Below are 13,243 nucleotides of genomic sequence, written 5' to 3' on the forward strand. Positions count from 1 at the left end.
GTTAACAAAAGATTAAGTTAAAAGTAACAGAAAATATCAAGTTAAAAGTTGACTTAATCTTTTGTTGACAAAAATGTTAAAAATTTCTTACTTTTACCCACTTCAATAAATACCATACTTTTTCAGCTTAACCTTTTTGTTAATTATCCTTTCAACAGCATGGCTTACTTTTGCAATGTTAACAAAAGATTAAGTTAAAAGTAACAGAAAATATCAAGTTTAAAGTTGACTTAATCTTTTGTTAACAAAAATGTTCAAAATTTCTTACTTTTTCCCACTTCAACAATACCAAACCTTTACAGCTTCAACCTTTTTGTTAATTATCCTTTCAACAGCATGGCTTACTTTTGCAATGTTAACAAAAGATTAAGTTAAAAGTAACAGAAAATATCAAGTTAAAAGTTGACTTAATCTTTTGTTAACAAAAATGTTCAAAATTTCTTACTTTTTCCAACTTCAACAAATACCAAACTTTTTCAGCTTCAACCTTTTTGTTAATTATCCTTTCAACAGCATGGCTTACTTTTGCAATGTTAACAAATGATTAAGTTAAAAGTAACAGAAAATATCAAGTTAAAAGTTGACTTAATCTTTTGTTAACAAAAATGTTCAAAATTTCTTACTTTTTCCCACTTCAACAATACCAAACCTTTACAGCTTCAACCTTTTTGTTAATTATCCTTTCAACAGCATGGCTTACTTTTGCAATGTTAACAAATGATTAAGTTAAAAGTAACAGAAAATATCAAGTTAAAAAAGTTGACTTAATCTTTTGTTAACAAAAATGTTCAAAATTTCTTATTTTTTCCCACTTCAACAATACCAAACCTTTACAGCTTCAACCTTTTTGTTAATTATCCTTTCAACAGCATGGCTTACTTTTGCAATGTTAACAAAAGATTAAGTTAAAAGTAACAGAAAATATCAAGTTAAAAGTTGACTTAATCTTTTGTTAACAAAAATGTTCAAAATTTCTTACTTTTTCCAACTTCAACAAATACCAAACTTTTTCAGCTTCAACCTTTTTGTTAATTATCCTTTCAACAGCATGGCTTACTTTTGCAATGTTAACAAAAGATTAAGTTAAAAGTAACAGAAAATATCAAGTTAAAAAAGTTGACTTAATCTTTTGTTAACAAAAATGTTCAAAATTTCTTATTTTTCCCACTTCAACAATACCAAACCTTTACAGCTTCAACCTTTTTGTTAATTATCCTTTCAACAGCATGGCTTACTTTTGCAATGTTAACAAAAGATTAAGTTAAAAGTAACAGAAAATATCAAGTTAAAAGTTGACTTAATCTTTTGTTGACAAAAATGTTCAAAATTTCTTACTTTTACCCACTTCAATAAATACCATACTTTTTCAGCTTAACCTTTTTGTTAATTATCCTTTCAACAGCATGGCTTACTTTTGCAATGTTAACAAAAGATTAAGTTAAAAGTAACAGAAAATATCAAGTTAAAAGTTGACTTAATCTTTTGTTGACAAAAATGTTCAAAATTTCTTACTTTTACCCACTTCAATAAATACCATACTTTTTCAGCTTAACCTTTTTGTTAATTATCCTTTCAACAGCATGGCTTACTTTTGCAATGTTAACAAAAGATTAAGTTAAAAGTAACAGAAAATATCAAGTTAAAAGTTGACTTAATCTTTTGTTAACAAAAATGTTCAAAATTTCTTACTTTTTCCCACTTTAACAAATACCAAACTTTTTCAGCTTCAACCTTTTTGTTAATTATCCTTTCAACAGCATGGCTTACTTTTGCAATGTTAACAAAAGATTAAGTTAAAAGTAACAGAAAATATCAAGTTAAAAAAGTTGACTTAATCTTTTGTTAACAAAAATGTTCAAAATTTCTTACTTTTTCCCACTTCAACAATACCAAACCTTTACAGCTTCAACCTTTTTGTTAATTATCCTTTCAACAGCATGGCTTACTTTTGCAATGTTAACAAAAGATTAAGTTAAAAGTAATAGAAAATATCAAGTTTAAAGTTGACTTAATCTTTTTTAACAAAATTTCTTACTTTTCCCCACTTCAACAAATACCAAACTTTTTCAGCTTCAACCTTTTTGTTAATTATCCTTTCAACAGCATGGCTTACTTTTGCAATGTTAACAAAAGATTAAGTTAAAAGTAACAGAAAATATCAAGTTAAAAGTTGACTTAATCTTTTGTTAACTGTTAACATACCGGTTGCTGAGTCAGGTCTTCGTTTTCCTTCTGAGTGATGCCGAGATGCGCCCGCAGACAGGCCAGCTCTCGCTGGTGGTCTTGAACTTGTGCTATCACATCCGCCCTGTCGTCTATCAGTCCCCTTATCTGCATCTGGCTGACTCTCTGCTTACGTCGAAGTTCCATGCACAAACTCGTTAGCCGATCATTTTGACCTCGCAGCTAACCAATAAAAAATTTCATCATTAACAAGATATCAACATGTTTCTCGTCTAAACTTCAATAGGCTACACATAGAATAGAATATAATGACTTTTTTATTTGTAGACGTGGCGAAGTTTGGACAGTAATGTCCACTCTACTTAACCACGACACTCATAGAGAAAAGATAACATAAGAAGACATCCCATGGTATAGGTCGTTTGTGTTCCCAATTTAAATAAGATTTTTTGTTACTCAAGTCGATTATGATTGTGTTGCTTTGTTGTTGGGGTGAGAGTGTATGAACGGCACAGTATTTATTCTTTATTCATTCATACAATAAGTACATCATCAAAATGATAGGGAGATAAAAAGTAAGATAACCTTGTGCTATTTCTCTCCCAAAATTAGATAGGGTTACACATAGTCCGAAACAGGATAAGTCTTGTAGTTCTTAACTTCACCAAATGTTCAGTTCTTAAATATGTTCACAAAGTAGATTTTCAAATTTAGATGCTTCAAAACCAAACATAGAACAGATATTTCACATTATTAACACTTAAATAGAGCAGATTATTCACATAGTATGAGAGATTACCAGCGTCACATAGCTTCACGGAAAATAACTACTAGGAATATCAGTTTGAGTTAACTCAAATTTGGAACTTGTGCTATATTTTCTCTATGGCTACTATAAAGCAGCTAATGAAGTTTAACATCAAAAATGCATTTAACAAATCAATACTATTCTGTTTGATATGCACCGTGAGCCTGAGTCTCACCGAAGACCGAAACAGGAACGCTCTGGAATTTTCTTCACTTTCTGTGTAATTGCGAGAAGGTCATATTGTGGTAGTTATCCATAATGAATAAAAATACTAGATATTGTCCAACCACAAATGCATTTCTGTAGTTGGACAATATTTAGTGTTTTTATCCACACTAGAAATTTTCTAAAAAATATTACTACTTAGACCTACAATCCTGTACATACAATGCTTATGATTTACAAAAAGGTATACAACAGGCCTCAAATTTTAATGAAAATTTGAAACAGAGTGATGGAAAACGCAGGTGAAGGAGGGATGACAGAGCACAGTGTCATAAAAAAAAAATAAATTATCTATGTGTACATTATTATAGAAAATAACTAGCACTTGTAATCTTTTTTACATTATACACGACTAGTTTCGACATTTAAATCATTAATAAAATTAGTAGAATTGATGGTGATGTTGTGAAATCTCTCCATAATAAGAAAACAAAGATATTGTTATTCTCAGTACAGCTGATGATGCGTTGGTTAACTACGTGAAACCATGGTTCTGTTTAAAAGTTTTCAATAAATTTCTAGTGAAATTTGACAATATCTTTGTTTTCTTATTATTTAAATCATTCTCAAGTGTTCTTGATTTGAGAAAAGAACACATGAGTATGACATAAATGTCAACACTAGTAGTGTATAATTTAAAAGATATTACAAAGGTAATAGTCATTTCCTATAATTGAACATTCAAGTAGCCCTATTAAAATACTTTATTATCTACTTGTAGTATGTTTCATTGTGATTTTCCAGCTTGTGTTCAATGATATTAAGCATCTTTCAAAAATTGAACTGTAAACTAAAACCATCAGTAATCGTATATGGTTAATGACAGATATTTCAATGTATAACAAAAGAATTAACTAATTCTCTTGAATGAAAAAATGATGAAAAGAATGAGCTCCTTCAAGAAACAAAGAACAGAGCCCATATAAATAATTCTGTATCCTTGTTTCCAGTGTTCGGTAGCAAATAGAGTTGAAAGACCATGAATGAGACAAGAGGTCTTACATTTTCAATTTCAGCTGATTTTGATGCAAGCTCCTTGTCCTTGGCTCTCAATTGTTCCCTCAATTTATCAACCAATGTACGTAGTTTCTGCATGACACATATATCAACTTCTGGACTCAACGGTTGAGCTAAAAAATTAAGAATTTAACATTTTTATAATATTCAATTCAATACAAACACACAATAAAGGTCAAATACAATTAAAAAAAAGGTTCATTAATTATTTAATCAATGTTCATATTACACTGTATAGTGAGGTCCTCGTTATAATTAACAATTCGTGTTTGATTAGCAATGGTATTGCTATCCTTGTCTATCATTCAACAAAGCGGATAGCGCTATCTCTTTCTCGCTGTGCTCTGTTGTCAAATCGTATTTTAACAATGTAGAATTAATGATAATTAACAAAATATTTCATCCTAATTATGGAAATTCATTATGAAATTATTGAAAAATATAATTTCTTGCTTAATAAAATATAACTGATAACTGCTCCTATGTTATAAATTGGTCAGTCGGTCTAGTTTTATTTCTGACTGTATTTGACTTGCACAAATAAAGGAGATCAAAGCCTCTGATGATTCCCTGATCCTAGGACCATGAGGAAGACACCGGAAAAATTGGGGAAAAATTTCATAGAATTCTCTTGAAAGAACAGCTGTATAGTGAGGTTAACATTATAATGACAGTGCTTGATTAGCAATGGTATTGCTATCCTTGTCTATCATTTAACAAAGCGGATAGCACTATATCTTTCTCGCTGTGCTCTGTTGTCAGATCGTCTTTTAACAATGTAGAATTAACAAAATTTTTCATCTTAATTATTAAAATTAATTATGAAATATAATTTATTGCTTACTAAAATATAATTGATTATTTTAAACGAGAATGAACAGTTGATATTTCATCAATAAACCTGTATCAGCTACCGTCTATAAAAGGGATTGAAAAGACAGATGATTGGCAGCGTTTTTCTCCTATTTTTCTTCACTGCCATTATAACGTGGACCTCACTATACTAGGACTATTGACTTGAGTTGACAGTGGAATTTGGATAAATTTAGCATTATCAGCTATTATTATCATATTATCGTCCCATCGCAAAAATGTCCCAAGATTGGGGTAAGGAGGTAAATAGATAGTAAGCATGCATGACTCCTAATAAACTCCTAGTAATGCGCGACAATTAGTAAAACAGTAATTCGTTACACATAAACATAAGTGGGCTCATCGATATGTTTTGGGAGTATTACTTCACTCATTGTTGACACCATCTCACTTCATTTCTCTGTCCACTTCTCGACCAGGGATATTCTCGAAATGCGCCGACTATATCTATTTCTTACATTGTCCAACACACATGTCTAAATGCGAGTATTACTTATACATTTTTTAAACATTAAAGTATAATTTATCAATTTGCAGGCTAGAGACGATCGTTTCACCATTGGGTAATGAATCAGACTGAATCATTCAGTAAGACTACAGCCAAGAATATGTGGTCAAAGAATCAGGCTTGAAGCTGTGATACGACTGAACTTCAGTTAGTTGGAAGTCACCATCGCACCGAGAGTAAAACTGGATTTCCACTCATCAGTATGAGTGAACGTGTACAGTGAAAATATAATTCCTTCAAGTTCTAATGGGATTATACATACATATTGGCCAGGCTGAGTGGGAATAGTCCCATTCGAACTCATGGGAATAATATGTTCACTGCAACGGACACGTTCACTGATGGGAATCCAACTTAATTCCTTTATGCAGCTTGATTCCTTTATTCGATAACAGAGTGTTGGGGCCAGACCATATGTAGCGGTTTTCGCATCATTCTTGCACTGACGACAGAAGAGTCTTCTTTAGCCAGTACTATCCAGCGTGTGGACGACTCCATCAAATTATATTGCCCGAGTCGCCAGTGCAAAAACCGGCAAGTATGATCTGGCCCTAAACATGGATAAAGACTCATGCACCACGAACACGCACATATCACTTTGCGATGATGAAAAGTGAAATGCGCATGTTCGTGGTGCATGTGTCTGTACGCACCATTATATTCCACAGAACAAATGACATGGACCAATTTACAGGATAGAATATTAGGTCTATTCTAAGAAAACAATGATCATTCATAACCATTTCATGGACATTTAAAATTGATAAAGTTCTAGAATCCTCCTCAATGAATCACGTCTCATATTTAGATGACATGCATGTTGGCTTGGGATCAATTCCAATTATTGCCGCACTGACATTGTTGATGGTTTCATGGTTGTTTTCAAGGATGCTTTCGAATCCTTGCTATTCTTGCAGGTTATGTTGTATTTTTATTTTATATGTATGGCTGATGTTATGTGTAAGTCATGCACTTATTCATAATTCTGGTCCGAGATTAATCCTTGAGAATAATTAACTCGTGATATCAATTTTGGATTTATTAATGTTGTTGGAGAGCCGAAAAAATGTATTAAAAAACATAGGCTAGGTACTTACAAATCCCATCTGATGAAGTGTCTTCCTTAGCAGCCAATGAATTATTCAACTTCTTATTCTCCTCTTGAAGTTGTGTAACCATGGATAAAAGATCTTGAGTTTCTTCTTTCCAGTGATCTTCAATTTGTTCAAGTTCCTAATGGAATTAATAAGATTTGAAATTACAATTTATTGTAAATAAATGAATATATGGTTTCCAATTAATGAATATAATATTCTCTATGTAGTGTGAAAGTATCCGAGATAATGAACTTCAAATACTAGAAGGTGCTAAATGTTGACTGTTCAAGGAACCTACCATTACAATAATCCAAATTTCTCAGATAATTATTGCAATCAGAAATCATGGTGATAAGCTTCCAAATACATCTATCTTTCTAATGAACAAACTGGGTTGAATACCTATTTGCTGTAGACTTTTCAAATTAGAAATAAAATTTATAACAAGACCAGCCTGACCTTGAGGTGCGCAAAGCACCAATGGTTAAACTCATTCTTAAACAACGGATTTTCAATCAAAATCTCATGAATTTACAACAATGGAACAGCAATTAATCAAGAGCATTAATTATTTCAAAGGAAGCTCTGTGGAGCAGTAATTATATCAAAATAAGTAGGTACTGTATCATAAAATTACTCAACTGCTTTCAGTATTGATTCACTATTATTTAGGCACATGGTCAGTTGCACTAACATGTAACAAATCTCATTTAAGCAACGTAAAATTAGGTCAAATTCTTTGATCTTTGTGCATTAAAGGTTATTTATTATTATTATGTCATTATCTTACGAGGTCAAATTTGATTAGATCTTAATGCAGCCTGCCAACAGAGCTCAACAAAGTTCTAAGAATCACTATTCATCTATCACGATCTGTGGCTTTACTTCAAATTTTTAACCAATTAAGTACGGTACATGAAAATCTAATAATACCTGCTAATATAGGAACACTAACCTTTGTTTTAGTAGATACCTTCTCTAGAATGGAATGCAATGAGAACGTAGAATAGTAGAGTAAAGATACCGTTAAATTGAAAAGGTTTTAACCTTGATTATTTGTCTGTTGTCTCTAATATAATATCGTACCGTTCAACAATTCATATCTTTGGTGGTCTATAATTAGTAGCCAACTTTCCTGTTGAAAGGGTGTTATCGATATTCCTGTTTCATAATGTAAGTATTGTTATCAACTTGTACTGGCCAAGAATATCGATAAAACAGTAGATAAAATCATGAATGATTGTTCCCCAACAGAAAGCTACTGTCCTGTCAAGCCAACCGATAAAACGCCTCTCAGTGGTTTGACCCTCATTCTTTGTTAAATAATGTGTTAAATTGATCATTGTTATGATCAATATAGTTATTCTATGTCACTACTTATTATTGTCAATTTTCTAGGTTGAGAAATACGACCAAGAAACCAGAATGTTCTACTGAGATAATGTATCTTGGGCTAATAGGTATCTTAATAATAGTTTTGAAATTGCAGCCAGATAAATATAATATGGTAATGTTCTCACCCTTTCAAACCGCTGACGATCTTCAGCTTTCTCAATTTTCTCACTCTCTAATTTTACAATTTTGCCTTTCAGTTCCTGTACCACGGTGTTTTCCCTTTCATTTTTGGTAGCTAGTACTTCCAAGTGCTCTAAAACATTAATTACTTTTGGCATAAGACTGGTGATTGCTTCCACTCCATGACTATCAATTATTTTCTCAAACTCCTTCCCGATTTCAGAAGCAATATCATAAACATCAACGACAGATAAATCAGCTTCAAAGTCTTCCATTTTCAAAGCAACTAATGACACTAAAGGCATGAATTATCAACTAAGACAGAAGGTTTGTGTGAGTTAATCTAGAAACTTATATATATAATCTTGTACAAAGTTACAATAAATGAAAGGATTCTGCATGACGAAACAGAACATTAAAAACAATTATATGTGGTTTTCTTAATCAAGTAACACTTCTCAATCAAACCAAAACACAGACAAAGTTTAGAATTTAGTAATAAAAAACACAACTGATTTAAACACAAGTTTCAGACCAGTAAGTCAATTCTTGAAGTGATTGTTGGTGAAGAAACTGATGAAATGATGATTCACATTCATCTGTTTCGAGAGGGTGGGTTGAACTATGACGTCTTTCATTTATGCAAGTTTGATTTCACAAAGGCTTTACCATTATGGGTTAAGCAGACTGCTGACAGAACTGCACCCTGCTCGTAGCTCTTCCGTTGCATTTCGGTGAGTTCTCCATTGCCATAACGGAAAAAACCGTTACTAACGCATGCGCGATACGGTGCTGTCTAAGACCGAGAGTGGTTTGTTGACCAACATACCCACCATTATGGGGGCCACGGAATTGGAAATATCTGGAACTCAAAATATCAATGTTAAATGTCCTATGCTTGAAAACTGTTGCTGGGTGGAACTCCGAATATTTGTCAGACAGTGGAATTGGAAATATCCGGAACTCGAAATATGTTGCTAGGCGGAATTGCTAGGAATTGGGAGGCGGATATTTTGAGTTCCAGATATTCCCAATTCATGCGACCCGACAGAACTGTAACAAACTCAAAGCCCTTCCATTGCATTCTGGTGAGCCCTTGCCATGACCAACAGACCCACCATTTGGGTTCAACAGACTGCTGACAGAACTGCACCCTGATGATAGTCATTGCATTTTGGTGAGTTCTCTGTTGCCTTGTCCAACAAACGATGGGCTCAGCAGTCTGCTGACTGAATTGCACCCTGCTCATAGCCCTTCCATTTCATTCTTATGAGTTCTCCTTTCCCTTGTCCAAAAGATCCATCACTATGGGTTCAGTACAGAACTACACCCTGCTCAAAGCCATTCTGTGTTGCATTTTGGTAAGTTCTCTGTTGCCTTGTCCAACAGACCATTATGAAAGGAACAACCTTCTTTATCAGTCCCAGCAAGGCTTCAGAAATGGACGTTCAACAGAGAACGTACTCTCAGGGTAAGTACAGGAACATATGAACAGGATAGTGCTCTTCTAGCATTGACTCAGAATATTCAGAGTGTATTTGAGTGTGGCAATTCACTTCACTCCATGTGATTTGAGCAAGGCATTTGATTGTCTGTCCTTGGTATTTTAGCTGGGAAACTTGAAAAGTATGGCGAACAAGGAACAGTATTTAAGACAGACTGTTAAAAGCTACTTGGAGGTTAGAAGGCAGATAGTCTCACTTGAGGGAGCCTCTTCAGGCATCAAAGATTTGGTGATTGGTGTGCCATAGGGTTCTGTGTTGGGTTCCCTGCTCTTCATCCTGCTCATGAACGACTTTCCAGACAGCCTGGGCTCCATTCTCTTTGCAGATGACACCACGCTGACTGCTGGAGGAAGCAGCGGGAAGGTCAGTTGAACAACTGAATGTTGTCAAGACCTGGTTTACTGCAAACAGGATGAAGCTAAATGAGGAGTAAACTTATTTTCTGGTCTGTTCCTCTAGGAGGACTGCAGTGGAGGCTGAGCCTGTAAGATTTCTCAGCTTCTGGATTTATAATAAGCTGAGGTGGTTTCCTCATGTGACTGAGGTATGCAAGAGATTGTCCAGAGTGATATACCTCATCAGGAAGCTGAGATACATTGTCAGTAGGGTATAATTGTCTCAGCATGTCATGCCATGTTCCACAGCCACATCATGTATAGCCTTCTGTTGTGGGGACATGCACCTTCTAGTCATGATATGCTAATGCTGCAAGATAAGGCAATCAGGGTGATCACTTCCACAGGTTATAGGGACCATTGTAGGCTGCTCTTCAAAGATCTTAAGATTCTCACCATACACAGCCAGTACATCCTGTCTTCCTTAATCCATGTTAGAGACAATCTGCAGAGGCTGGTGAGAAGAGATGAGATTCACACCTACAACACCTGCCATGCAACAGATCTTGCGGTACCTTGTGGCAGGCTGACAAGTATGCAGAGAGGCTTCCCATCAGCTGCAATAAAATTCTACAGCAGACTCCCAATTGATGTGAATGTGCCTTGCACAAGATTCTGCTCTCTCATCACATAGAAATGCACAGTGGCCATTGCATTTTGGTGAGTTCTCTGTTGCCTTGACCAACAGACCTAACATTGTGGATTCGGCAGACTGCTGATAGAACTGCACCCTGCTCATAGCCCTTCCATTGCTTTTCAGTGAGTACTTCGTTGCCTTATCCAACAGCCCTACCATTATGGGCTCAGCAGTTGGCTGATTGACATCCTTATACACTTAAATACACTTATTTTTCACCAAGACCAGCAGAGTCAGATAGGTTGTGTCAAAGATAATAAGAATTCAACTTTTCTTGAAGCTAGTTATGACTATAAACTTGAGTTATCAAGATGGCATGGTCACTGTGACTTCAAAGAACTCATGTAACCCATAGAAAGGGTTTTCTTTAAGCCAATACTTCAACTTAGCCTTGAATGCCTGAGTACTCAAGGCTGTTAACCATCTAGGCATCTTTTTTAGTGTCACAGTAGGAAATGAGTCTCCTGTCCTACTCAGTTGGCAATAGGGCATGTCAATCATGCAACCATACCGAGTGTTATGACTATGCAAGTCTCTCCTCGAGTTGTACTTGTTAAAATTTACCTTGACATGTAGGACACTCTTAAATATATATAATAACTAAATATAGTCATTATTCCAGTAGACTTGAAGAGCGGTCTGCAGTGTTCAAGGTCTTCATCACTGGGGGTGATGATGTGGATAGCTCTCTCCTGCATTATTAGAACATTTTAGCAATCAGAACCTTGAATAATTCATGATATTACCGAGGTTTCATCAATTTCAGATACCTAGTTAGTTTGATTATTGGTTGGAGCTTAACTGAGTTGAAAATGAAAAGGGAACACTATTTGCAAATGAAGTTGCATTCTTATTAAATTCTATTTATTTCCTGAATGAGTAGATTTACATTAAAAGTTCAAATGACAAAAAAGGATCACTTTTTTAGAGCAAAAAAAAACAACATTTAGTTGGTGAAAGACATACTAGAATGTTTTGAAAAATGGCCCATTAAAATGTTTGAATGGTTAGTATTCATTGATCTCTAGTGGCCCTCCACCGACAGGCAAAGCTACATGACCCATACTGTAAATTTGGTATGATTGGTAATATTTTTAATTTTCAGCATAGACCTATAAAACAATAATTCAATCTACTTGTTTTTTCTCCGACCTTTGCCACATGGTGAAGCATGGGTTGCACCTGCTCCTATGTTACTAGTAGTTCTGCAAACAGTAGACCTCACTCATGAATACAACTTTCAATCTGATGAAAAGGGACAGTACAGTAAGTACAGTATATTGTGAAGATTTAGCCATGATTGTCATCTATTATTTTCTCCATTGAAAGTGCTAGAGACACTGTTTCCAGGGACACCGGACTTATCAAGGAGTACTTTTATATCAAATACATACATTTTAAATGAAAAAGACTGAGAAATTTTAAAAAAACCACAGATTTATTGATATTCAGAAAGACTGGTTTCGATCATTATCAGAGTTTATCAGAGATTGACAATGGTGTAATTACCAAAACCGGTATTTCTAAGTATCAACAAATCTGTGATTTTTTGACAATTTCTTGGTCTTTTTAATTTAATGTTAATAATTACCACAATATCAACTTCTCAACTACACAAATAGGAAAAAAAATTACCTTTATACCTTTATACATACACATTTTTCTCTACAACTGCAGTATTGGACTCCAATACAATAAAGATTTTTTTAAAATAATTTATCCAATTAATTTGTTAAATCAATTTAATAATAAGATGATTCAATTTAATTATTCTATCTCATCATAATAATTTATTTTATAATGATATATTATTGGAATAAGATAAAACAATATTAGTATTATCTGCAAAAAAAATCTTGCAGAAACGAGAATTGAACCTGGGTCACACAGAGTGACAGACCACGGTCTAACCAACTTGTCCACCATGTGCTCCTAACAATAGATGCGAAAAAGTATGGCAATGAATCGCTGTATCTTCAAAGACACATCCTTTCTGGATTGAGGTTAGTTTGGTTTTTAAAATATTACAAAAAACCAGAGGTTTTATCAAAAATCGTTACACATACGTTTCTGCGCCTTGTTTCAAAGAACTTGCATACCAAATTTCATCCAAATCGGACAATAACTGCGGACTGTAACTGCGGTACAAACAAACAAACAGATGAAAGCTGATCGAGTTGAAACTAAGACCTCAGCTTCGCTTTGGTCAATAAATTGGTCAGTCTGTCTAGTTTTATCTCTGACTGTATTTGACTTGCACAAATAAAGGAGATCAAAGCCTCTGACGATTACCTGATCCTAGGACCATGAGGAAGACACTGGAAAAATTTCATTGAATTCTCTTGAAAGAACAGCTGTATAGTGTGGTTAACATTATAATGACAGTTCTTGATTAGCAATGGTATTGCTGTCCTTGTCTATCATCCAAAAAAGGTATAGTGCTTTCTCTTTCTCGCTTTGCTCTGTTGTCAGATCGTCT

General features: G+C 34.2%; 1 protein-coding gene and 1 long non-coding RNA gene across 4 annotated transcripts in view; both read right to left on the reverse strand.

Moving 5' to 3' along the window:
- The window catches only part of LOC111043610 (RILP-like protein homolog), a 29,102-nt gene extending 20,173 nt beyond the window's left edge, over positions 1-8,929 (reverse strand). For 2 of the 3 annotated variants that reach the window (XR_002605587.2, XM_022328605.2), the window contains exons 1-4: positions 8,233-8,864; positions 6,713-6,848; positions 4,220-4,347; positions 2,203-2,406 (exon numbers count right to left, since the gene is read on the reverse strand). Coding sequence is in view for 2 of the 3 variants with exons in the window: in XM_022328605.2 (XP_022184297.1) it covers positions 2,203-2,406; positions 4,220-4,347; positions 6,713-6,848; positions 8,233-8,532 (768 nt within the window). In the remaining variant the exon portion in view is untranslated. Of the gene's footprint in view, positions 1-2,202; positions 2,407-4,219; positions 4,348-6,712; positions 6,849-8,232 lie in introns of all 3 variants that reach the window. The other variant, XM_022328614.2, reaches the window with a different exon arrangement.
- Positions 1,186-2,196, reverse strand: LOC120354751. Its single transcript, XR_005573113.1, has 2 exons — positions 2,078-2,196; positions 1,186-1,910 (listed from the first exon to the last, which is right to left on the reverse strand). It is a non-coding gene; the product is annotated as an uncharacterized LOC120354751 (long non-coding RNA).
- Positions 8,930-13,243: the final 4,314 nt, after the last annotated feature.

Source organism: Nilaparvata lugens, chromosome X (assembly GCF_014356525.2).
Source record: "Nilaparvata lugens isolate BPH chromosome X, ASM1435652v1, whole genome shotgun sequence".
Taxonomy (NCBI): domain Eukaryota; kingdom Metazoa; phylum Arthropoda; class Insecta; order Hemiptera; family Delphacidae; genus Nilaparvata; species Nilaparvata lugens.